This window comes from Oncorhynchus gorbuscha, linkage group LG03 (genome assembly GCF_021184085.1).
Source record: "Oncorhynchus gorbuscha isolate QuinsamMale2020 ecotype Even-year linkage group LG03, OgorEven_v1.0, whole genome shotgun sequence".
NCBI lineage: Eukaryota > Metazoa > Chordata > Actinopteri > Salmoniformes > Salmonidae > Oncorhynchus > Oncorhynchus gorbuscha.
The window spans coordinates 94,005,221-94,031,095 of record NC_060175.1 but is presented as its reverse complement, the minus strand read 5'-3'; the positions used below and the strand labels follow the sequence as shown (position 1 = coordinate 94,031,095).

Below are 25,875 nucleotides of genomic sequence, written 5' to 3'. Positions count from 1 at the left end.
CATAGTCCCTAGCAAACATAATTAGTTCTCCAACAAGGCCCATACGTACTCCCTTGTACGTACTCCCCCTGTACTCCCTGCCAAACATACCCTCGTAAAACTGACTATCCTACCGATCCTTGACTTCGGCGATGTCATTTACAAAATACTCTCCAACACTCTACTCAACAAATTGTATGCAGTCTCACAGTGCCATCTGTTTTTTCACCAAAGCCCCATATACTACCCACCACTGCGACCTGTATGCTCTCGTTGGCCAATTTGTAAGTCGCTCTGGATAAGAGCGTCTGCTAAATGACTTAAATGTAATGTAAATGGCTGGCCCTCACTTCATATTCGTCGCCAAACCCACTGGCTCCAGGTCATCTATAAGTCTGCTAGGTAAAGCCCTGCCTTATCTCAGCTCACTGGACACCATAGCAGCACCCACCTGTAGCACGCGCTCCAGCAGGTATATTTCACTGGTCACCCCCAAAGCCAATTCCTCCTTTGGCCGGCAGCAGTTTTCTGCTGCCAATGACTGGAACAAATTGCAAAAATCACTGAAGCTGGAGACTCATATCTACCTATCTAACTTTAAGCACCAGCTATCAGAGCAGCTCACAGATCACTGCACCTGTACATAGCTCATCTGTAAATAGCCCATCCAACTACCTCACCCCTATACTGTTATTTTTTGTTGTTGTTCCTTTGCACCCCGGTATCTCTACTTGCACATTCATTCTGCACATCTATCACTAATTTGCTAAATTGTAATTATTTCGCCACTATGGCCTATTTATTGCCTTACCTCCCTTACCTCATTTGCACACACTGTATATAGACTTTTCTATTATGTTATTGACTGTATGTTTGTTTATTCCATGTGAAACTCTGTGTTGTTATTTGTGTCGCACTGCTTTATCTTGGCCAGGTCGCAGTTGTAAATGAGAACTTGTTCTCGACTGGCCACCTGGTTAAATAAATTTGAAATAAAAAAGAAAGAAAGAAAGAAGCTAACAGAAGTGGTAAACAACAGGGGTCCCTCAGGGGTGCGTGGTTAGTCCCCTCCTGTACTCCCTGTTCATCATGACTGCACGGCCAGGCATGACTCCAACACCAATTTGCCAGTACTAGGCCTGATCACAGACAGCGACGAGACAGCCTATAGGGAGGAGGTCAGAGAGTGGTGCCAGGACAACAACCTCTCCCTCAACGTGATCAAGACAAAGGAGATGATTGTGGACTACCGGAAAAAGAGGACTGAGCATGCCCCCATTCTCATCGACGGGGCTGCAGTGGAGCAGGTTGAGAGCTTCAAGTTCCTTGTGTTCCGCATCACCAAAAACTAACATGGTCCAAGCACACCAAGACAGTCATGAAGAGGGCACGACAAAACCTATTCCTCCTCAGGAGACTGAAGACTATACTAGTGTATACGTCCCAGTACATCACCAAGCTTCCTGCCATCCAGGACCTCTATACAGGCGGTGTCAGAGGAAGGCACTAACAATTGTCAAAGACTCCAGCCATCCTAGTCTTAGACTGTTCTCTCTGCTACCGCAGGGCAAGTGGTACCGGAGTGCCAAGTCTAGGTTCAAGAGGCTTCTAAACAGCTTCTACCCCCAAGCCATAAGACTCCTGAAGACCTAGTCAAATGGCTACCCAGACTATTTGCATTGCCCCTCCTACGCCCTCTTTACACCACTGATACACTCTGTTGTCATCTATGCATAGTCACTTTAATAACTCTACCTACATGTACATACTACCTCAACTAACTGGTGCCCCTGCACAATGACTCTGTACCGGTACCCACCTGTATATAGTCTCGCTATTGTTATTTTACTGCTGCTCTTTAATTACTTTGTACTTTTATCTCTTATTCTTATTCATATTTTTTTTAAATTGCATTGTTGGTTAGGGGCTTGTAAGTAAGCATTTCACTGTAAGGTTGTATTCGGCACATGTGACTAATTACATTTGATTTGATTTGGTAACCCACAAGTGTCATCAGCTTTGTTTGTTTTGTCTGAGAGTCAGACATATTTCAGTAGTGTTGAATATGAAACTTTGTGGTCAGTTTCCCACTGTGTTTCTGACATTTGGAATAAATGAGAGGCAGCTCACACATGAATAGTCCTCCAGTGTGTACCCTTCTGAAGTGAGAGAGAGAGAGAGAGAGAGAGAGAGACTGTGTTGTAGATAACATTCTCCCCCAAGAGAGACAAGCGGGGGAGGAGAGAGAGTCTGTGAGAGAGAGGATTTATAGCAAATTTGTAACCATTATAAACAGGATGTATTCCCTGTGTAACCTAATTCTGGACATCTGGAATGCTCAGGGTCTGTGCTTTTTCTGCGTTTTGGAAGGCAGAGGCTGGAATGCTCAACGTCTGTGTTTTTTCTGCGTTTTGGAAGGCAGAGGTTGGAATGCTCAGCTGTGTTTTTTTCTGCGTTTTGGAAGGCAGAGGTTGGAATGCTCAGCTGTGTTTTTTTCTGCGTTTTGGAAGGAAGAGGCTGGAATGCTCAGCGTCTGTGTTTTTTCTGCGTTTTGGAAGGCAGAGGCTGGAATGCTCAGCTGTGTTTTTTTCTGCGTTTTGGAAGGAAGAGGCTGGAATGCTCAGCGTCTGTGTTTTTTCTGCGTTTTGGAAGGCAGAGGCTGGAATGCTCAGCTGTGTTTTTTTCTGCGTTTTGGAAGGCAGAGGTTGGAATGCTCAGCTGTGTTTTTTTCTGCGTTTTGGAAGGAAGAGGCTGGAATGCTCAGCGTCTGTGTTTTTTCTGCGTTTTGGAAGGCAGAGGCTGGAATGCTCAGCTGTGTTTTTTTCTGCGTTTTGGAAGGAAGAGGCTGGAATGCTCAGCGTCTGTGTTTTTTCTGCGTTTTGGAAGGCAGAGGCTGGAATGCTCAGCGTCTGTGTTTTTTCTGCGTTTTGGAAGGCAGAGGCTGGAATGCTCAACGTCTGTGTTTTTTCTGCGTTTTGGAAGGCAGAGGCTGGTGTGCTCAGCGGTGTTTTTTTCTGCGTTTTGGAAGGAAGAGGCTGGAATGCTCAGCGTCTGTGTTTTTTCTGCGTTTTGGAAGGCAGAGGCTGGAGTGCTCAGCTGTGTTTTTTTCTGTGTTTTGGAAGGAAGAGGCTGGAATGCTCAGCGTCTGTGTTTTTTCTGCGTTTTGGAAGGCAGAGGCTGGAATGCATTTTGGAAGGCAGAGGCGTCAGCTGTGTTTTTTTCTGCGTTTTGGAAGGCAGAGGCTGGAATGCTCAACGTCTGTGTTTTTTCTGCGTTTTGGAAGGCAGAGGCTGGAATGCTCAGCTGTGTTTTTTTCTGCATTTTGGAAGGCAGAGGCTGGAATGCTCAGCTGTGTTTTTTTCTGCATTTTGGAAGGCAGAGGCTGGAATGCTCAGCGTCTGTGTTTTTTCTGCGTTTTGGAAGGCAGAGGCTGGAATGCTCAGCGTCTAAAATGGCACTCTATCCCCTATATAGTATAGATATAGTATTATAGCACTATATAGTATATATATAGTATTATAGCACTATATAGTATATATATAGTATTATAGCACTATATAGTATAGATATAGTATTATAGCACTATATAGTATATATATAGTATTATAGCATTATATAGTATATATATAGTAGTATAGCACTGTATAGTATAGATATAGTATTATAGCACTATATAGTATATATATATATAGTATTATCGCACTATATAGTATATATATATATAGTATATATAGAACTAGTATAGTATTTATATAGTATTATAGCACTATATAGTATATATATAGTATTATAGAACTATATAGTATTTATATAGTATTATAGCACTATATAGTATATATAGTATACTATATAGTATAGTATATAGTATTATAGCACTATATAGTATATATATAGTATTATAGCACTATATAGTATATATATAGTATTATAGCACTATATAGTATAGATATAGTATTATAGCACTATATAGTATATATATATAGTATTATAGCACTATATAGTATAGATATAGTATTATAGCACTATATAGTATATATATAGTATTATAGCACTATATATATATATATAGTATTATAGCACTATATAGTATATATAGTATTATAGCACTATATAGTATATATATAGTATTATAGCATATATAGTATATATAGTATATATATAGTATTATAGCACTATATAGTATATATATAGTATTATAGCACTATATAGTATATATAGTATTATAGCACTATATAGTATATATATATAGTATTATAGCACTATATAGTATATATAGTATTATAGCACTATATAGTATATACAAAATATATATATAGTATTATAGCACTATATAGTATATGTATAGTATAGGGGATAGAGTGTCATTTGGAAGGCAATGTCTTGTCAAAGAGCCCTACTGTAACACATTGTGACTGATCTCTCCTCTACAGTCAGTCAGGCCCAGGGACCAATATAGTTCTCAGAGATTTTTGTTGTTGTTGGTTGAATAATTTTTCTTAATTTTTAGAGTTTCAGTTTCAATCTTGAATTATTTTTCTTCGTTTAAAAAAGGCAGAAAATGTTAATAGTTCATCGTAAACATTCAAAGGATCAATTATTATAGTTGCTATCTTATGTAAGTCTGAGTCAATGGCACTCTTCCTCAGCAGTAGCCTGGAAATCCAGACTGTATTCACCTCCGTTTCATGTTTGTTTCACTACTGTAGTGTGATTTTGTCAGGATTTCCAGGCTACCTCAGCAGTACTCCACAGCACAGAAGCAATGTGCCACGGTCTTCATTCATCCCCTCAGACAGTCAGTCCAACATGATTCATGTTGCTGATGGAAAGATCCAATCACCCCACCGCACTGTGGAAAAGAAATAAAAATACACTTTACATATGATATTCCACTGCTATGAATCGTTGTAGGGATAGGAATAGCAAAGCATAGATAATACACGATAATACCTGATAATAAATGGTGATGCTGGTGCTACTAATAGAATGGTGTATTGGTTGGTTGGTACATTTCATCTTGTACACATTCCCAGCTAAAAGGTGAGTTGCAGTACAGGTGCTACTGCTGGTTAAAGGAGGATCCAGAGGATCATGACTAGACTGTGTTGTCATCTGTTAAAGCTCTATCTCCTCGCCTCCTATCTCCTCGCCTCCTCAACTGCACTGGAGGTCTCTCACCTCATCTCCTCCAGTGTGTTTTGAGAAGGAGGCGAGGAGAGAAAATGCAAGAAGGAAAGATGAACGAGGAAAGAGGATTCGAGACCTAGCCTGTGTGTGTCAGCAGGAGAGATAGGGTGAGGCCAGGGGGAGGCCAGGGTGAGGCCAGGGGGAGGTCAGGGGGAGGCCAGGGTGAGGCCAGGGGAGGCCAGGGGGAGGCCAGGGGGAGGCCAGAGGGAGGCCAGGGGGAGGCCAGAGGGGAGGCCAGGGGAGAGGTCAGGGGAGAGCCCAGGGGAGAGGCCAGGTGGGAAGCCAGGGGGTGAGGCCATACAGAGATCAAGCTGACAGGCATTTTGTGGTGTGCGTGTCATTGTGTGCGTGTGTGTTTGTACTCGCATGCTTGTTTGCGTGCGTGACCGCATGTGTGTGTCGTGGCTGCGGGGCTCTGTATTTGGGATGTAAAATGGGGGGTGTCCCAAGTCTGAGGCTGACTGAGAAAACAGAGCACACACAAACACACACACACACACACACACACACACACACACACACACACACACACACACACACACACACACACACACACACACACACACACACACACACACACACACACACACACAAAAAAACACACACACACACACACACGCACGCACGCACGCACGCACGCACGCACGCACGCACGCACGCACGCACGCACGCACACACACACACACACACACACACACACACACACACACACACACACACACACACACACACACACACACACACACACACACACACACACACACACACTTAAACAACAAATGAGACTAGAGCAGTTGAATGACCTCGTTTGGGCCATAGTAGTAAAACTGTGATGTTGCCTGTCCTGTGCCTCTCAGTTCTCATGTTATGTGTTTTTATTGCTTGATAAGTGACAGTCATCAGAAGGTAGTAATATTCCTCTCTGATAGACAGACAGAGAGGCTGTAGTCCGTATAGCATGTGGTTAAAAGGGGCATTGTAGACGGACTGAAAGTTCTAGAAGCTTGTTGCAACCAACCGCAGAGGAGGGCTGCAACCCAAAGTCTACCCTATTCCCTGTATAGTGCATTACTTTCGACCAGGGCCCATAGGGCTCTAAAGTAGTGCACTATATAGAGAATAGGATTCCATTTGGGACACATTTGAGGGTTTTGGATGAGCTCAAGTCAACAGGAAGTGAGATCATATGCCTGTGTCACTGCCCAGGATTCGGGACAGGACCTGTTGACCCGTCCAAGGCCCTAAAAGACACTAAACTGGTCTCAAACAACACAATATACCGAGGCAGGGTTGTCAGCTCTGGAACGGTCATGAAATTATGAATTATGATGAAATTATCAATGAATGGTTCAACAAAGCTGTCTGCACTGATATTGCATTGGGGTGTGACTGATGAAATATTGTCTTGTGTTTTCAGAATTCCATGAACCTTCCTCCTGACAAAGCCAGACTCCTCAGACAGTATGATAATGACAAGAAATGGGACCTCATCTGTGACCAGGTAAACTCCTTTAAAAACTACAACACATGTAGGTTACTACAAGTGAACAATCCCACACCTACACCTCTAAAATACAAACCCTCAACTCACTCCTCTAAAAAATCCCAAACCCTCAACTACACCTCTAAACTCCCACAAAACCCTCACAACTACACCTCTACAATCACAACAATCCCACAACTACACCTCTACAGCCCACAACTACACCTCTACAAACCCAATCCCTACAAACCCACAACTACACCTCTACAAACCCACAACTACACCTCTACAAACCCACAACTACACCTCTACAAACCCACAACTACACCTCTACAAACCCACAACTACACCTCTACAAACCCACAACTACACCTCTACAAACCCACAACTACAGCTCTACAATCCCACACATCTGGTCTATTCAGAAACCAATAGCTATGAAGCAATGCTAATAGTTTTGATAGAAACATATATATTTCCAGTGTAGGTTTAGTTTTCACTTCATGATGATTAGAAACCTTTTACGCTGCACCGCTCACTCTGTCCTCCCTCTTCCCGGTATGTTATATTAGGAACGGTTTCAGGTGAAGAACCCTCCTCATGCCTACATCTCTAAGCTACGGGGCTACTTAGACCCAGGAGTCACACGCAAGAAGTTCCGAAGGCGGGTCCAGGAATCCACTAAGGTTCTGAGGGAACTGGAGATATCACTGAGGACCAATCACATAGGGTGATGATCTATTCTCCCTCTCCTCTCCTCTCCTCTCCTCTCCTCTCCTCTCCTCTCCTCTCCTCTCCTCTCCTCTCCTCTCCTCTCCTCTCCTCTCCTCTCCTCTCCTCTCCTCTCCTCTCCTCTCCTCTCCTCTCCTCTCCTCTCCTCTCCTCTCCTCTCCTCTCCTCTCCTCTCCAATGAGAGTCAGAGTACATTAGATCACCAACACTACAGTCTATTTTTACATGATATTCACCAGAGATTGATGTGACCTGTCCTAATTCCTCAATGTAGTGCTATAATGTTACTCCTGTGGCGGGGGACTGCTAGAAGAATACTGGCTACTACGGAAGTGAAGGCTGATGGGAAATGATCTTCATTATTATTTTATCTTTAAGAAACAATTCCATGATCTCCCCTCCCCTTTAAGAAATAAAGGGCCTTTCTGTGCTCTTCCTCTTCCTGTCCGAGGGACCTACAGCTTGTTTTCCTGCTGCCCTGATCGACACAAGCCCTGGCACACAGATCACTTTTTACTCCTATTGTTTTGTCCTGCCAGTCTCCCCAGCCTCCCCAGTCTCCCCAGCCTCCCCAGTCTCCCCAGCCTCCCCAGTCTCCCCAGTCTCCCCAGTCTCCCCAGCCTCCCCAGTCTCCCCAGCCTCCCCAGTCTCCCCAGCCTCCCCAGTCTCCCCAGTCTCCCTAGCCTCCCCAGTCTCCCCAGCCTTCCCAGCCTCCCCAGTCTCCCCAGCCTCCCCAGTCTCCCCATGCCTCCCCAGTCTCCCCAGCCTCCCCAGCCTCCCCAGTCTCCACCACCTCCCCAGTCTCCCCAGCCTCCCCAGTCTCCACAGCCTCCCCAGGCTCCCCAGCCTTCCCAGTCTCCACAGTCTTCCTCTTCACAATGCTCAGATGGTAGTAATTGTACTGTACTGCTAGGAAAGGAATGGTCCACTCCACCATAACATAGTAAAGGAGGAAGCTGGTGTACACCAGAGGGACAGGAAGCATGGCCGACCAACGATGAACCCTGTGAAAAGCACACACACGTGCAAACACGCACGGACATGCAACACAGACATGCAGCACGGACAGCAGGCACGCTTACATACGCACACGTACACAAATTTATACATAAGAAAATACTCAGTTTGGAGAAACCTTCTCTCAGCCCCTCCCTCCTCTCTGTCATCCTAACACACTGTTTAACCTAATCAGGATCCGAATCAGACATCAGACCGATACTTACTGTTCCTCTGATGAGTTAGAGATGTCCTTTAAATCAAACTTAAAGATAATTTGTGATCTGTCATTGTATTCAGGGCGTGGCTCCAAGAGTAATACCTATTACATTTTCATCAAGTCTTGTGTTCTAATGTTTTTCCTAGAAAGACATAGTAAAAGAATAGGGATGCTATTTTCAGACCAAGGCTGTAGTTTAGTGGGCAGAATAGAGTCAGTGGAACAGAGCCCTGTTTGTTGCATGTCTCCGGAATCTATGGCGTGTTATTCCTCAGATTGCCAAAACAATCTGAAAAAGCATCTGGTTGGACAGGAAAGGAAGGGGGAGGGAGGGCAAGAGATGGGAGAAAGGGGAAGAGAGATAGAGAGGGGAAGGGAGGTAGAGACGGGAAGAGAGGTAGAGAGGGGAAGGGAGGAAGAGAGGGGAGAAAGAGAGAGGGGACAGGGAGGGAGGGCAAGAGATGGGAGAAAGAGAGAGGGGAGAGGGAGGGAGGGCAAGATATGGGAGAGAGGGGAAGAGAGGAGAAGGGAGGAAGAAAGAGAGAGGGGAGAGGGAGGGCAAGAGATGGGAGAAAGAGAGAGGGGGAGGGAGGGCAAGAGATGGGAGAGAGGGGAAGAGAGGTAGAGAGGGGAAGGGAGGAAGAAAGAGAGAGGGGAGAGGGAGGGAGGGGAAGAGATGGGAGAAAGAGAGGGGAGGGGGAGGGAGGGAGGGCAAGAGATGGGAGAGAGGGGAAGAGAGGTAGAGAGGGGAAGGGAGGAAGAAAGGGAGAGGGGAGAGGGAGGGAGGGCAAGAGATGGGAGAAAGAGAGAGGGGGAGAGGGAGGGAGGGCAAGAGATGGGAGAGAGGGGAAGAGAGGTAGAGAGGGGGAAGGGAGGAAGGAAGAGAGAGGGGAGAGGGAGGGAGGGCAAGAGATGGGAGAAAGAGAGAGGGGAGAGGGAGGGAGGGCTGGTAGACAGGAAACTGATCAAGCGTGCCTCCTCCTCCCCCTCCTCCCCTTTACTCCTCCCCCTTCTCTCCTTTACTCCTCCCCCTCCTGCCCTTTACTCTTCCCCCTCCTGCCCTTTACTCCTCACCCTCCTGCCCTTTACTCCTCCCCCTCCTCCCCTTTACTCCTCCCCCTTCTCTCCTTTACTCCTCCCCTCCTGCCCTTTACTCCTCCCCTCCTGCCCTTTACTCCTCCCCCTCCTGCCCTTTACTCCTCCCCCTCCTGCCCTTTACTCCTCCCTCTCCTGCCCTTTACTCCTCCCCCTCCTCCCCTTTACTTCTCCCCCTTCTCTCCTTTACTCCTCCCCTCCTGCCCTTTACTCCCCCCCTCCTGCCCTTTACTCCTCCCCCTCCTCCCCTTTACTCCTCCCCCTTCTCTCCTTTACTCCTCCCCCTCCTCCCCTTTACTCCTCCCCCTTCTCTCCTTTACGCCTCCCCCTCCTGCCCTTTACTCCCCCCCTCCCCTTTACTCCTCCCCTTCTCTCCTTTACTCCTCCCCCTCCTGCCCTTTACTCCTCCCCCTCCTGCCCTTTACTCCTCCCCCTCCTCCCCTTTACTCCTCCCCCTTCTCTCCTTTACTCCTCCCCCTTCTCTCCTTTATGCCTCCCCCTCCTGCCCTTTACTCCTCCCCCTCCTCCCCTTTACTCCTCCCCTTCTCTCCTTTATTCCTCCCCCTCCTGCCCTTTACTCCTCCCCCTCCTGCCCTTTACTCCTCCCCCTTCTCTCCTTTACTCCTCCCCTCCTGCCCTTTACTCCTCCCCTCCTGCCCTTTACTCCTCCCCTCCTGCCCTTTACTCCTCCCCTCCTGCCCTTTACTCCTCCCCTCCTGCCCTTTACTCCTCCCTACACCCAATCTCACTGCTTCTCTCTCTTCCTCTGTGTCTCTGCTCACCTCTCTCAATTCAATTTCAATTTAAGGGGCCTTTTTGGCACGGGAAAAACATATGTGTACATTGCCAAAGCAAGTGAAGTAGATAATAAACAAAAGTTAAATAAACAATAAAAAGTGAACAGTAAATATTACACTCATACAAGTGTTGCAACAATGTGCAAATGGTTAAAGTGCAAAAGAGAAAATAAATCAACATAAAAATGGGTTGTATTTATAATGGTGTTTGTTCTTCACTGGTTGTCCTTTTCTTATGGCAACAGGTCACACATCTCGGACACCATACCTAACAATAAAGGGCAATGACTTCTATAACTGATTCAAGTATTTTTAGCCAGATCCTAATTGGTATGTCGAATTTTATGTTCCTTTTGATGCGATAGAAGGCCCTTCTTGCCTTCAAAAAGGCAAGAAGATAACAGATAACTTCCACAGCTTTGTGGAAGTTACCTCTGCCGTTGATATTTAGGCCAAGTTATGTATAGTTCTTTGTGTGCTCTAGGGCAACGGTGTCTAGATGGAATTTGTATTTGTGGTCCTGGAGACTGGACCTTTTTTGGAACACCATTATTTTTGTCTTACTGAGATTGACTGGCAGGGCCCAAGTCTGAGCAGAAGATCTATGTGCTGCTGTAGACCCTCCTTGTTTGTGGACAGAAGCACAAGATCATCCTTAAACAGTAGACATTTGACTTCAGATTCTAGTAGGGTGAGTCCGGGTGCTGCAGTCCATTCTAGTGCCTTTGAGGGGACTGGGTTGAGAGGGGATGGTTGAAGAGGGACTGGGGAAAGCTGCATTCTTCTCTCCTTCCTCTCTCTTCCTCTCTTTCTTCTCTCCTTCCTCTCTCCCTCCCTCTCTGTCTCTCTCTCTCCTTCCTCTCTGTTCTTCCCTCCTTCCTCTCTGTTCCTCCCTGTCCCCCTCTCTCCTCCCTCTCTGTTCTTCTCTCCTTCCTCCTTCCTCCCTGTTCCTCTCCCTGTTCCTCTCCCTCCCTCCCTATTCTTCTCTCCTTCCTCTCTGTTCCTCTTTGTTCCTCACCATTGGCTCTCTATTCTTCTCTCCTTCCTCTCTGTTCCTATGGAATTTCCTCAATTCCTCCCCTGTGGTTCCCTATTCTTCACTCAGACAGTGTCATTGCTCTGTTCCTATACATTAATTTCCCTGCCTCGTTTCTATTCATTGCAGAGGTCTGCAGTCATTCTCTCTGTTCCTATTTATTGAACTGGGTCAAACTCTCTATTCTTGACAGAAATGGTCCTTGTTCTCTGTTCCTATCCAGATGATTCTGCAGACCATCTCCAATGACCCTCTATTGTTGGAAGCATAAGGAGGAAGGCTACCGGGGCTTCAGGGGCTCTCTGTTCCTATATGTTCCCTCTCTCTGCCCAGTCCCCTCTATTCTTCTCTCCTTCCTCTCTGTTCCCAGTTCCTCTCCCCTGCCCTCTATTCTTCTCAGTCCTTCCTCTCTGTTCCTATATGTTCCTCTCTCCTGTCCTCTCTATTCCCAGTCTCTCCTTCCTCTGTTCTTCTCTGTTCCTCTCCCCTGCCAGCCCTATTCTTCTCTCCAGCCCTCCCTCTGTTCCCAGTTCCTCTCTCCCCTCCCCTCTCTATTCTTCTCTCCTTCCTCTCTGTTCCTCTAGTCCCCTCTCCCTGCCCAGTCCCTCTCATCAGTCCCCTCTATCAGCCCAGTCCCCCTCTCACTCTCTCTGTTCCTCTATCAGCCCAGTCCCCCTCTCCCTGCCATATGCCTTCCTATTTTATCTCCTTCCTCTCTGTTCCTCTATGTTCCTCACCTCCTGAGTTAAATGAAGAGGAATTCTTGCCTTCTCCTTTCCTTCCTCTCTGTTCCTATATGTTCCATTTTCTCCTTCAGTTTTCCTGTGAGTAGCTAGTGTGTTCAGTCTCTGCCTGTCCTTATACTTCTCCCCTTCCTCTTGGTTCCTCTTTCCATCCTATCCATCCATCCTATGTCCCTCTCTCCTTCCTCTCCTACTTCTCTCTCCTCTCTGTTCCTCTCTGTTCCTCTCTCTTCCTCTCTCTTCCTCTCTGTTCCTCTCTTTTCCTCTCTCCTTCCTCTCTGTTCCTCTCTCGTTCCTCTCTGTTCCTCTCTGTTCATTTCTCCTTCCTCTCTGTTCCTCTCTGTTCCCCTCTCCTTCCTCTCTGTTCCTCTCTGTTCCTCTGTCCCTCTCTCCTTCTGCTCCTTCCTGTTGCGGTGAGATAAATTATATGGAAGGCATATGGTATGGCTGAGAGAGGGGACTCTCTGTTCCTCTCTCCTGAGAGAGGGGACTCTGTTCCTCTATGGGGACTGGGCTGATAGAGGGAGGGCTGAGGGGACTGCCTGAGAGAGGGGACTCTATTCTTCTGATAGAGAGGGGACTGGGCTGAGAGAGGGGACTGGGCTGAGAGAGGGGACTGGGCTGAGAGAGGGGACTGGGCTGATAGAGGGGACTGGGCTGAGAGAGGGGACTGGGCTGATAGAGGGGACTGGGAACTCTGTTCTTCTCTCCTTCCTCTCTTTTCCTCTCTGTTCTTCTCTCCTTCCTCTCTGTACCTCTCTGTTCTTCTCTCCTTCCTCTCTGTTCCTCTCTCCTTCCTCTGTTCCTCTATGTTCCTCTCTCCTGCCTCTCTATTCTTCTCTCCTTCCTCTCTGTACCTCTCTGTTCTTCTCTCCTTCCTCTCTGTTCCTCTCTCCTTCCTCTGTTCCTCTATGTTCCTCTCTCCTGCCTCTCTATTCTTCTCTCCTTCCTCTCTGTTCCTATATGTTCCTCTCCCCTGCCTCTCTATTCTTCTCTCCTTCCTCTCTGTTCCTCTATGTTCCTCTCCCCTGCCTCTCTATTCTTCTCTCCTTCCTCTCTGTTCCTCTATGTTCCTCTCTCCTTCCTCTGTTCCTCTATGTTCCTCTCCCCTGCCTCTCTATTCTTCTCTCCTTCCTCTCTGTTCCTCTATGTTCCTCTCCCCTGCCTCTCTATTCTTCTCTCCTTCCTCTCTGTTCCTCTATGTTCCTCTCTCCTTCCTCTGTTCCTCTATGTTCCTCTCCCCTGCCTCTCTATTCTTCTCTCCTTCCTCTCTGTTCCTCTATGTTCCTCTCCCCTGCCTCTCTATTCTTCTCTCCTTCCTCTCTGTTCCTATATGTTCCTCTCCCCTGCCTCTCTATTCTTCTCTCCTTCCTCCTTCCTCTCTGTTCCTCTCTCCTTCCTCCTTCCTCTCTGTTCCTCTCTCCTTCCTCTCTGTTCCTCTCTGTTCTTCTCCCCTGCCTCTCTATTCTTCTCTCCTTCCTCTCTGTTCCTCTATGTTCCTCTCTCCTGCCTCTCTGTTCTTCTCTCCTTCCTCCTTCCTCTGTTCCTCTCTGTTCTTCTCTCCTTCCTCTCTGTTCCTCTCTCCTTCCTCTCTGTTCCTCTCTCCTTCCTCTGTTCCTCTATGTTCCTCTCTCCTGCCTCTCTATTCTTCTCTCCTTCCTCTCTGTTCCTCTCTGTTCTTCTCCCCTGCCTCTCTATTCTTCTCTCCTTCCTCTCTGTTCCTCTATGTTCCTCTCCCCTGCCTCTCTATTCTTCTCTCCTTCCTCTCTGTTCCTATATGTTCCTCTCTCCTGCCTCTCTATTCTTCTCTCCTTCCTCTCTGTTCCTCTCTGTTCTTCTCCCCTGCCTCTCTATTCTTCTCTCCTTCCTCTCTGTTCCTCTCTGTTCTTCTCCCCTGCCTCTCTATTCTTCTCTCCTTCCTCTCTGTTCCTCTCTGTTCTTCTCCCCTGCCTCTCTATTCTTCTCTCCTTCCTCTCTGTTCCTCTATGTTCCTCTCTCCTGCCTCTCTGTTCTTCTCTCCTTCCTCCTTCCTCTGTTCCTCTCTGTTCTTCTCTCCTTCCTCTCTGTTCCTCTCTCCTTCCTCTCTGTTCCTCTCTCCTTCCTCTGTTCCTCTATGTTCCTCTCCCCTGCCTCTCTATTCTTCTCTCCTTCCTCTCTGTTCCTATATGTTCCTCTCTCCTGCCTCTCTATTCTTCTCTCCTTCCTCTCTGTTCCTATATGTTCTTCTCCCCTGCCTCTCTATTCTTCTCTCCTTCCTCTCTGTTCCTCTCTGTTCTTCTCCCCTGCCTCTCTATTCTTCTCTCCTTCCTCTCTGTTCCTCTCTGTTCTTCTCCCCTGCCTCTCTATTCTTCTCTCCTTCCTCTCTGTTCCTCTCTGTTCTTCTCCCCTGCCTCTCTATTCTTCTCTCCTTCCTCTCTGTTCCTCTATGTTCCTCTCTCCTGCCTCTCTGTTCTTCTCTCCTTCCTCCTTCCTCTGTTCCTCTCTGTTCTTCTCTCCTTCCTCTCTGTTCCTCTCTCCTTCCTCTCTGTTCCTCTCTCCTTCCTCTGTTCCTCTATGTTCCTCTCCCCTGCCTCTCTATTCTTCTCTCCTCCCTCTCTGTTCCTATATGTTCCTCTCCCCTGCCTCTCTGTTCTTCTCTCCTTCCTCTCTGTTCCTCTCTCCTTCCTCTCTGTTCCTCTCTCCTTCCTCTCTGTTCCTCTCTCCTGCCTCTCTGTTCTTCTCTCCTTCCTCCTTCCTCTGTTCCTCTCTGTTCTTCTCTCCTTCCTCTCTGTTCTTCTCTCCTTCCTCTCTGTTCTTCTCTCCTTCCTCTCTGTTCCTCTCTCCTTCCTCTCTGTTCCTCTCTCCTTCCTCTGTTCCTCTATGTTCCTCTCCCCTGCCTCTCTATTCTTCTCTCCTTCCTCTCTGTTCCTATATGTTCCTCTCTCCTGCCTCTCTGTTCTTCTCTCCTTCCTCCATGTTCCCCTCTGTTCTGCTCCTTCCTCTCTGTTCTTCTCTCCTTCCTCCTTCCTCTGTTCCTCTCTGTTCTTCTCTCCTTCCTCTCTGTTCCTCTCTCCTTCATCTCTGTTCCTCTCTCCTTCCTCTCTGTTCCTCTCTGTTCCTCTCTCCTGCCTCTCTGTTCTTCTCTCCTTCCTCTCTGTTCCTCACTCCTTCCTCTCTGTTCCTCTCTCCTTCCTCTCTTTTCCTCTCTCCTTCCTGTCTGTTCCTCTATGTTCCTCTCTCCTGCCTCTCTGTTCTTCTCTCCTTCCTCTCTGTTCGGCTCCTTCCTCTCTGTTCTTCTCTCCTTCCTCTCTGTTCCTCTCTCCTTCCTCTCTGTTCCTCTCTCCTTCCTCTCTGTTCCTCTATGTTCCTCTCTCCTGCCTCTCTGTTCTTCTCTCCTTCCTCTCTGTTCTGCTCCTTCCTCTCTGTTCTTCTCTCCTTCCTCCTTCCTCTGTTCCTCTCTGTTCTTCTCTCCTTCCTCTCTGTTCTTCTCTCCTTCCTCTCTGTTCCTCTCTCCTTCCTCTCTGTTCCTCTCTCCTTCCTCTCTGTTCCTCTATGTTCCTCTCTCATGCCTCTCTGTTCTTCTCTCCTTCCTCTCTGTTCTGCTCCTTCCTCTCTGTTCTTCTCTCCTTCCTCCTTCCTCTGTTCCTCTCTGTTCTTCTCTCCTTCCTCTCTGTTCTTCTCTGTTCTTCTCTCTTTCCTCCATGTTCCCCTCTGTTATGCTCCTTCCTCTCTGTTCTTCTCTCCTTCCTCCTTCCTCTCTATTCCTCTCTGGTCTTCTCTCCTTCTCTGTTCTTCTCTCTTTCCTATCTGTTCCGCTCCTTCCTCTCTGTTCTTCTCTCCTTCCTCCTTCCTCTCTGTTCTTCTCTCCTTCCTCCTTCCTGTCTGTTCTTCTCTCTTTCCTATCTGTTCCGCTCCTTCCTCTCTGTTCTTCTCTCCTTCCTCCTTCCTCTCTGTTCTTCTCTCTTTCCTATCTGTTCCGCTCTTTCCTCTCTGTTCTTCTCTCCTTCCTCCTTCCTGTCTGTTCATAAGGGTGTGCTGGCTCCTGAATATTCTGCCCCGCTAACCTCACTCTCCATGTTACCCAGGTGGGTCCGGGAGTTCCTCAACGATGAGAACAGGGGTCTTGATATCCTGGTGGAGTACCTGTCCTTTGCTCAGTGTGCTGTCATGTGAGTACACACAACCTAAGCTAAGCTTAGCATATCTTCAGGAGACTGGAAGTAATTAGCTACCTAAACAGATTGGCACTGGATCCATGAAGTGTTGTTGATACAAACAGATAGGAGCTACGGACACACTCTTGTGCCTGTAAGAATCGGCAATAGCAAACTGGATGGATTCCATATAGCATTATGTATCTTTGAATGTGCCTGACTGTGCTTGTATGCCTAATTTGGGGTGGCAGGGTAGCATAGTGGTTAGAGCGTTGGACTAGTAACCGGAAGGTTGCAAGTTCAAACCCCTGAGCTGACAAGGTACAAATCTATCGTTCTGTCCCTGAACAGGCAGTTAACCCACTGTTCCTAGGCCATCATTGAAAATAAGAATTTGTTCTTAACTGACTTCCCTAGTTTAATAAAGGTGAAAAGAAGGCTGCATACTGATTGAGTGGTTCAAATCAAATGTTATTTGTCACATGCTTTGTAAACAGAAAGTGTAGACTAAAGCTAGACTGAAGCATGCTTCCCAATTCGAAACAGTTTGTGCATACAGTCTATCATGATTCCATCGGGCCTTCCACTCATTTTAAAACTCGGTCCTCCAGAAAGTGGATAGCAACACTTTTGCAGTTTTACTTCATGATATTGTTCATAAAAGCCATGTTAGAAAGGATGACCTACACATACTGACCAGCTCATGTTATCGACAGAAGCATGCTACATGGCAGACCAATCCAAACTCATCTCTCGGCATGTCCAGCCCATCTATTATCTCAGCCAATCATGGCTAGCAGGAAGGTTCCCTGACGTTTTCCATGGCTAAACTGACTAGACTCGTAATTTAACAATTGTTGTCATATTTACAGATGGCAAATACATTTGTTGTTAAGGCACATGAAAGTTCACATGTTCCAGAAGGCATTTCTGCACAAAAAAGCATTTAGATTTTTTAAAAAGTGGACGTTCAAATGCCTCTCCTGTCAATTAGCGATGTGCGACATACGCCTAGTTTACTGAAATTAGTCACATTTGATCATACTGTAGGCCTACCGGTGGCCTACTATCAAAAACTATGGAGAAAATGCAAAATAACATGGAAATAGCTGTTCTATCATTCAGCCTACAGTAGCAGCCATGGTGTGGTGTTCATTGTAGGCCTACATTCCATGAGACTTCGAAAAAAACATTCAGGACTTGACATTAATCTGTTTATCCATGTGTTCTTCAGACAAAGTGACTAAACATGTTGTTGTGTTGTTTGATGCAAGACACTAATTTACAAATTAAAATGCATTGTTATTCCCATACCATTATTACAGAGAATCAGACAAATTATGCTACCCTCTGCCTATTGGCTGCTTAGATTATTCAAGCCTGTCTCAAAATACAACACTGCCCCTTTAAGACAAAAAAAAGCTTTTTGCCTCACTCGCGTTTCACAGACATCTATAAATGTATATGTTGTTTGCTCTTCTAGGAAGCAATCATTCCCCTATTGCTGACTACAAATGATCTATAACTGGGCTAAAAACTCACTAACTAGCAAAGGATATGAACAAAATGTGGACGTGGCTACATGCAGCTCTCGCTTCATTCTCAAAGCAAGCACATCTACTCACAACCGCTCATGCTGTAAACACAGTCCAGTTCAAAATAAATGGCACAGATCTATATTTGGCAATGGTCTATTTGCATATAGGTCTACTGCAGCTCTGAATGTTTATGCCACACTGGTCTGTGTAGAGTACGGGCTGAGTGGTGTGAGGGTCCACCTGTCAACATCCCTCCAGTCTCCCTTTCCTCCACTCACACTGACCAAAAAGGACGGTCTTCCAGCTGATGGCCAAACTTGAGTCGCACCGCATTATTTCTGCCTCTTGCACAAATTCATGTTGTTACTCCTATGAACAGATAAATATTATTCCTCGATATTACAAAAGACCCAAGCCTGTAATAATAACATCAACGCTAGCCTAAAGATACACTTTCCTACTCATTCATTACTGCTGCAGTGCTTGTTGTAGCGCTGTGTGGAAATAGGAAGAACACACATTTTATGTCTTATAAAAGTGTTGAATACAAAGTGTTGAATACAAAGTGTTGAATACAAAGTGTTGAATACAAAGTGTTGAATACAAAGTGTTGAATACAAAGTGTTGAATACAAAGTGTTGAATACAAAGTGTTGAATACAAAGTGTTGAATACAAAGTGTTGACTACAAAGTGTTGAATACAAAGTGTTGAATACAAAGTGTTGAATACAACGTGTTGAATACAAAGTGTTGACTACAAAGTGTTGACTACAAAGTGTTGAATACAAAGTGTTGAATACAAAGTGTTGAATACAAAGTGTTGAATACAAAGTGTTGAATACAAAGTGTTGAATACAAAGTGTTGAATACAAAGTGTTGAATACAAAGTGTTGAATACAAAGTGTTGAATACAAAGTGTTGAATACAAAGTGTTGACAGTGCTGAGTAAGAACTTAAACATGAACTCAGTCATAAAAACAGCAGCTCTTTACTGTATTCGTTGACAGTCTCTCTCTAGTCTTGTTTTAAACGTTTAGAAATCTCACAGTATGAACTTTGCTATAGCTTTCTTTTATTCCTGGTACTACTACTACTATTACTGCAGACACGGTCATCTGAGACATCCGCTTGGCCAGCGGTAGAATCTCGTGCTTGTCTCTGTGGGCTGATATTTCTGCACGGCAGTCTCAGGGCTACTGTGGCGCATCTTAGAGGGAACATTGCTTATGGGTATTTTTCCAACAATGCAGAATAAAAGATAAAGATTGAAAATTAAATAAAATAGAAGTAGTGACACAAGGAATAAATAGGTTGGACTTGATTGTCTGTGCTTTTATATTGTCATGCTGGCATATTATGGACCTGAATGGGAATAACTGAGCCTGTCACCTCTGTGTTGCACTAAGCTTTACCGTGCAGTTCTACTGTATAACATAACCTTTGACCTTTTACCAAGCTGCATTTCTAACCTAATCTACCTCGACCCCCTTCTGTCTGTCTGTCTGTCTGTCTGTCTGTCTGTCTGTCTGTCTGTCTGTCTGTCTGTCTGTCTGTCTGTCTGTCTGTCTGTCTGTCTGTCTGTCTGTCTGTCTGTCTGTCTGTCTGTCTGTCTGTCTGTCTGTCTGTCTGTCTGTCTGTCTGTCTGTCTGTCTGTCTGTCTGTCTGTCTGTCTGTCTGTCTGTCTGTCTGTCTGTCTGTCTGTCTGTCTGTCTGTCTGTCTGTCTGTCTGTCTGTCTGTCTGTCTGTCTGTCTGTCTGTCTGTCTGTCTGTGTCTACCCGTCTGTCTGTCCGTCCTTCTGCTTGTCTGTCCGTCCGTTGCCCAGGTTGAATTTTGAGGGTCTGGAGATGGGGGAGGAGATTTCCCTGGACAAGTCTAAGTCCTGGAGTAGGTCTATAGAGGATCTCCATCAGGGCAGCACTCAGCCTTTCTGCAACACGCTGGTCCGCTCTGCGCGCCAGTCTGTTCTCCGGTACGTATTGTTTACTACTGTGTTGCTGCTGTTACTGTGCCTTGCTCCACTAACCCTTGGCTCTGACGTATGTCAGCATGTTAGCATGTCAGCTAGTCCTCTTCTATGATAATGATGATGATGGTGGCATGATGCTGAGTGGTCTGGGTCTGGAGAGGACGTGATAGGATAAGATGATAAGTGATGGGGTGTGTGTCGTCACTCCTGAACTCACTGCAGGGGGTTATGAGTTAATCTGTCTGCTGTTACAGGGACAGACGGAGACAGAATGGTTGTTTTTTGGCCGTCTGCACTGTGCGTTTCCTTTCATGTTTGATGGTCTTCCTCCATCCAGATGTGTTCCACTGTTCTGTCATGGACAGATTAGACCCAGCTGTTCTGAGCTCCACATGTGGGCCGTCTGCCCTGTGATTCTTCATCCAGTGATCACATCAAGCCAGAGAGAGGAGACCCAGGAGATTCTGTATCAAAAAGCAGAAGCAGAAAAGATATAGGCGAGAAAAGAGAGAGACAGAAAGATGAGAGGATGTGGAGGATAGACTGCTCTGTGACGAGCAGACATAAGCCTGGGGACAAACGGGTGTCAGGAAACCACCCAGAATGCATCAGTAACCACATGGGCCATTCCGGGTCCCTCTGCTCTGCCAAATACCCTCTGTGATTCACTTTGAGCTTGGTGGTGCTGGAGCACAAACCCAGTAGATACGGTCACATGGCTGCCAGATATTGTACAGCACTGAGCCTCATTTATACCTCACTTCCTGCTGTTCCAAATCAAGATCCAAATCAAGATCAAATCAAAATCTCTGACTGTTTAGATCAACCAAGAAGAATGAAGTGGAATCATACGTTGTTGTTGTTGTGGTTGTTGTTTTTGTCATATGATAACTAAACATTGAATAAAAACATGTTGTTGTTGACCTTTGCCCTCTGTTTCAGCTATGGCACAGCACCGAACAGCAAAACCATCAAGAACTCACTACTCGTGAGCCAGAAGGACGACGTGCACGTTTGCATCATGTGCTTGCGAGCCATAATGAACTACCAGGTACTGACTGGGGATATCCACTATCAAAGCCACCCCCTGTCACCAATATACATTATAACCACAAATCAATATTCTCTCTCGTTACACAACAAATGGAAAGGGCATATGCAGCCTAATTTTCTATTTAAGAGTCTGCTGTCTGCTGAGTCTGCTGTAGATGTGTGTGACGTTTCCTGTATGAGCCGCCACAGAGGAGAGTGTTCTTCTGTTTGACCACATCTGGTTGTGTCTCTGTTTCCTCTCTCTCCAGTATGGCTTCAACCTGGTCATGTCGCACGCACACGCAGTCAACGAAATAGCCCTCAGTCTGAATAATAGGAACTCGAGGTGAGCAGAACTCAGGCCCGGCCCTGCCTCCTTAGCTTGAGAATAGCCATTGTAAAAGATTCTTATATAGATTCTTATACAAACCATGATAATGCAGACAGAACCCTTGTCACAAGTGAGGATGAGCCAAGCAAGGAGGCAGTCCTTGTATGCATAAGTCTGACCCACAATAAGAGGTCAAGGTAAGAACTCAGGCCACATCCCCAGCTTGAGAGTATTATAATGGTGGGTCAGGGTTTAGATCAAGGTGTAGGTCAGGCAAAAGGTGAAACATTTGATCAGCCTGTTCATATGATACACCTCTCCTTCTCCACGGGGCGCGAGGGGCTCCCATCGGCATTCTCTGTGAAGTTGGGGTGGGGGGGGGGTCTCCCATTGGCTTCTCTGTGAAGTTGGGTGGGGGGCTCCCATCTGGCAAAGGAATGATTTGCATCCTATTCCTTATTTAGTGCACTACTTTTGAGAAGGGCCAATAGGCCGCTGGTCAAAAGTAGTGCACAATTTAGGGAATAGGGTGCCATTTGGGACAATCCCCGTTATACATCCAGTGTGTTAGAGGAATGTTTAGTATAGAGGGGATTACAGTGTTAAAGCGTCATAATGACCTCTTTTGCTATCCTGCTTCTATGTGGGTGTTAAACATCAAAGTATGGATTTATGCATTACAGCTTCTCTATGTCTTCATGCAGTGCTTTACCAAGTGTTTAGAATGTATACAGTTGATGGAGAGATGACATATCTTTAAAGATGAAATGTATCAAAGCCATAGTGTGGTGGACGTGAACCACATACAGGTGGAATACAGTTTGTTTTTTTGTTTTGTCTACAGGACTAAAGCCCTGGTTCTGGAGCTGCTGGCTGCGGTGTGTCTGGTTAGAGGAGGCCATGAGATCATACTCTCTGCCTTCGACAACTTCAAAGAGGTGCAGTACAGCACACATCTACAGGAAAATACTAACAATAGTTCATTCACCAGATCTGATTCAGATACTTTCAGGGTTTGATTGTGTGCCAGGTGGATCGGGTTTAGGGTTGTGGTGGTCAGAAAATGTAGTCAGCTGGTGATTGTCAAGCAAATAACTGTCAGTCTCATGGTGATTGACCCTTAAATTAACATAAATACATTTAGCATCTCCTAGCTTTCACACATACAGTGGGGCAAAAAAGTGTTTAGTCAGCCACCAATTGTGCAAGTTCTCCCACTTAAAAAGATGAGAGAGGCCTGTAATTTTCATCATAGGTACACTTCAACTATGACAGACAAAATGAGAAAAAAATCCAGAAAATCACATTGTAGAATTTTTAATGAATTTATTTGCAAATTATGGTGGAAAATAAGTATTATAAATATTTTCTCCAAAAGATTTGATGGAGTGCGCACATGCGGCTATTCTGTGTTGAACGGTTAACTTCTTGGCGCACCCATCCCGTTAGCGGGATCATTTTCGTCAACATCCGCTGAATTGCAGAGCGCCAAATTCAAATTAAATTACAAAAAATATTTAATTTTCATGAAATCACAAGTGCAATATAGCAAAACACAGCGTAGCCTGTTATTAATCCACCTGGCATGTCAGATTTCAAAAAAGCCTTTCGGCGAATGCTGTCCAAGCGTTTATGTAAGGACATCTCTCTCAGCAGACAAAACATTACAAACAGCTAGCAGCAAAGTAGATTGGTCACGAAAGTCAGAAAAGCAATAAAATGAATCACTTTCCTTTGATGATCTTTGGATGTTTGCACTCACGAGACTCCCAGTTACTGTCACGTTCTGACCTTAGTTCTGTTATTATATCTTTGTTTTAGTATGGTCAGGGCGTGAGTTGGTTGGGTTGTCTATGTTAGTTTTTCTATAATGTGGGATTTCTGTGTTCGGCCTAGTATGGTTCTCAATCAGAGGCAGCTGTCAATCGTTGTCCCTGATTGAGAATCATACTTAGGTAGCCTGGGTTTCACTTTTGGGTTGTGGGTGTTTGTTTTCCGTGTGAGTGTTTAGTCCACACGGTACTGTTTCGGTTTTGTATATTCACATCATCGTTTATTGTTTTGTTCGAGTGTTCTATTGTCTTTATTTAAAATATTATGGACACTTATTATGATGATCGTGACAATATGCCAGTTAGGCTCTACACCCCTTGTCAAGCGGATTAAAGTGCTTCATTAAAGTTATTTGGTTGTGATACTAGCCTTATTAAAACATATAGGCCTATGGGCTAGGCTACATGAGGTGTGATACTAACCTTATTAAAACATATAGGACTATGGGCTAGGCTACATGAGGTGTGATACTAACCTTATTAAAACATATAGGCCTATGGGCTAGGCTACATGAGGTGTGATACTAACATTAAAACATATAGGCCTGTGGGCTAGACTACATGAGGTGTGATACTGACCTTATTAAAACATATAGGCCTATGGGCTAGGCTACATGAGGTGTGATACTGACCTTATTAAAACATATAGGCCTACATGAGGTGTGATACTAACCTTATTAAAACATATAGGATGGGCTACTACATGAGGTGTGATACTAACCTTATTAAAACATATAGGCCTGTGGGCTATACTGAGGTGTGACATTAAAACATATAGGCCTATGGGCTAGACTACATGAGGTGTGATACTGACCTTATTAAAACATATAGGCCTATGGGCTAGACTACATGAGGTGTGATACTAACCTTATTAAAACATATAGGCCTATGGGCTAGGCTACATGAGGTGTGATACTGACCTTATTAAAACATATAGGCCTATGGGCTAGACTACATGAGGTGTGATACTAACCTTATTAAAACATATAGGCCTATGGGCTAGGCTACATGAGGTGTGATACTAACCTTATTAAAACATATAGGCCTATGGGCTAGGCTACATGAGGTGTGATACTAACCTTATTAAAAAAACATATAGCCCTATGGGCTGGGCTAGGCTACTACATGAGGGTGTGATACATGAGGTGTGATACTAACCTTATTAAAACATATAGGCCTATGGGGCTAGACTACATGATGGGCTAGACTACATGAGGTGTGTAACCTTATTAAAACATAAGGCCTATGGGCTAGACTTAGGTTGAACTAACATTAAAACATAGGCCTATGGGCTAGGCTTATTAAAACATGAGGTGTGATACTAACCTTATTAAAACATATAGGCCTATGGGGGCTACATGAGGTGTGATACTAACTTATTAAAACATGAGGTGTGATACTAACCTTATTAAAACATATAGGCCTATGGGCTAGGCTACATTAGGTGTGATTATGGGCTAGGCTACATGAGGTGTGATACTAACCTTATTAAAACATATAGGCCTATGGGCTAGGCTACATTAGGTGTGATACTAACCTTATTAAAACATATAGGCCTATGGGCTAGACTACATGAGGTGTGATACTAACCTTATTAAAACATATAGGCCTATGGGCTAGACTACATGAGGTGTGATACTAACCTTATTAAAACATATAGGCCTATGGGGGCTAGGATACTAACCTTATTAAAACTAGGCCTATGGGCTAGGCTACATGAGGTGTGATACTAACCTTATTAAAACATATAGGCCTATGGGCTAGGCTACTAGGTGTGATACTAACCTTATTAAAACATATAGGCCTATGGGCTAGACTACATGAGGTGTGATACTAACTTATTAAAACATTATTCAAACATATATATAGGCCTATGGGCTAGGATACTAACCTTATTAAAACTAGGCCATGAGGTGTGATACTAACCTTATTAAAACATATAGGCCTATGGGCTAGACTACATGAGGTGTGATACTAACCATGAGGTTATTCTTATTAAAACATATAGGCCTATGGGCTAGGCTACATGAGGTGTGATACTAACCTTATTAAAACATATAGGCCTATGGGCTAGGCTACATTAGGTGTGATATAACCTTATTAAAACATATAGGTGCTGATACTAACCTTATTAAAACATATAGGCCTATGGGCTAGACTACATGAGGTGTGATACTAACCTTATTAAAACATATAGGCCTATGGGCTAGGCTACATTAGGTGTGATACTAACCTTATTAAAACATATAGGCCTATGGGCTAGACTACATGAGGTGTGATACTAACCTTATTCAAACATATAGGCCTATGGGCTAGGCTACATGAGGTGTGATACTAACCTTATTAAAACATATAGGCCTGTGGGCTAGGCTACATGAGGTGTGCGACTATGATTCCAACAAGTCACAAAAAAAGGCAATGTTTCTTATGCTGGGCATCATTCACAAGTGATAATATATATAATATATAATTCACAAGTGATTGGCGGCAGTAGTACCCTCATGGCAAAATTCACCACACACATCTGAGCAATTCAACTGTTATGATTTTTACTTCAAGATTTCTAGCAATGAACATAAAATATTAATTCACATCTCACACATGGTCTCACACATCAGACTATTCTTGATTTAATCTTGTCTTTACATATGCTAAATAATATAGGTATGACATTTGTTTTGATTTAGAATAGACCATTATCATGCATCTGTATTGAAACAAGGGCAGCGGAAAAAAGACATGTCATCTATGCACTTAAATAGCAAATGGAGGAT

The 25,875-nt window shown here is 45.0% G+C and overlaps 1 protein-coding gene across 3 annotated transcripts in view; it reads left to right on the top strand.

The window, feature by feature from the left end:
- LOC124032268 (formin-like protein 3) overlaps positions 1–25,875 on the top strand; it is a 103,171-nt gene that overhangs the window by 51,843 nt on the left and 25,453 nt on the right. For all 3 annotated transcript variants that reach the window (XM_046344534.1, XM_046344535.1, XM_046344533.1), the window contains exons 2-8: positions 6,584–6,667; positions 7,222–7,379; positions 16,333–16,416; positions 19,763–19,909; positions 20,849–20,957; positions 21,208–21,284; positions 22,114–22,207. In XM_046344534.1, the coding sequence (XP_046200490.1) occupies positions 6,584–6,667; positions 7,222–7,379; positions 16,333–16,416; positions 19,763–19,909; positions 20,849–20,957; positions 21,208–21,284; positions 22,114–22,207 (753 nt within the window). The remainder of the gene's footprint in view (positions 1–6,583; positions 6,668–7,221; positions 7,380–16,332; positions 16,417–19,762; positions 19,910–20,848; positions 20,958–21,207; positions 21,285–22,113; positions 22,208–25,875) is intronic.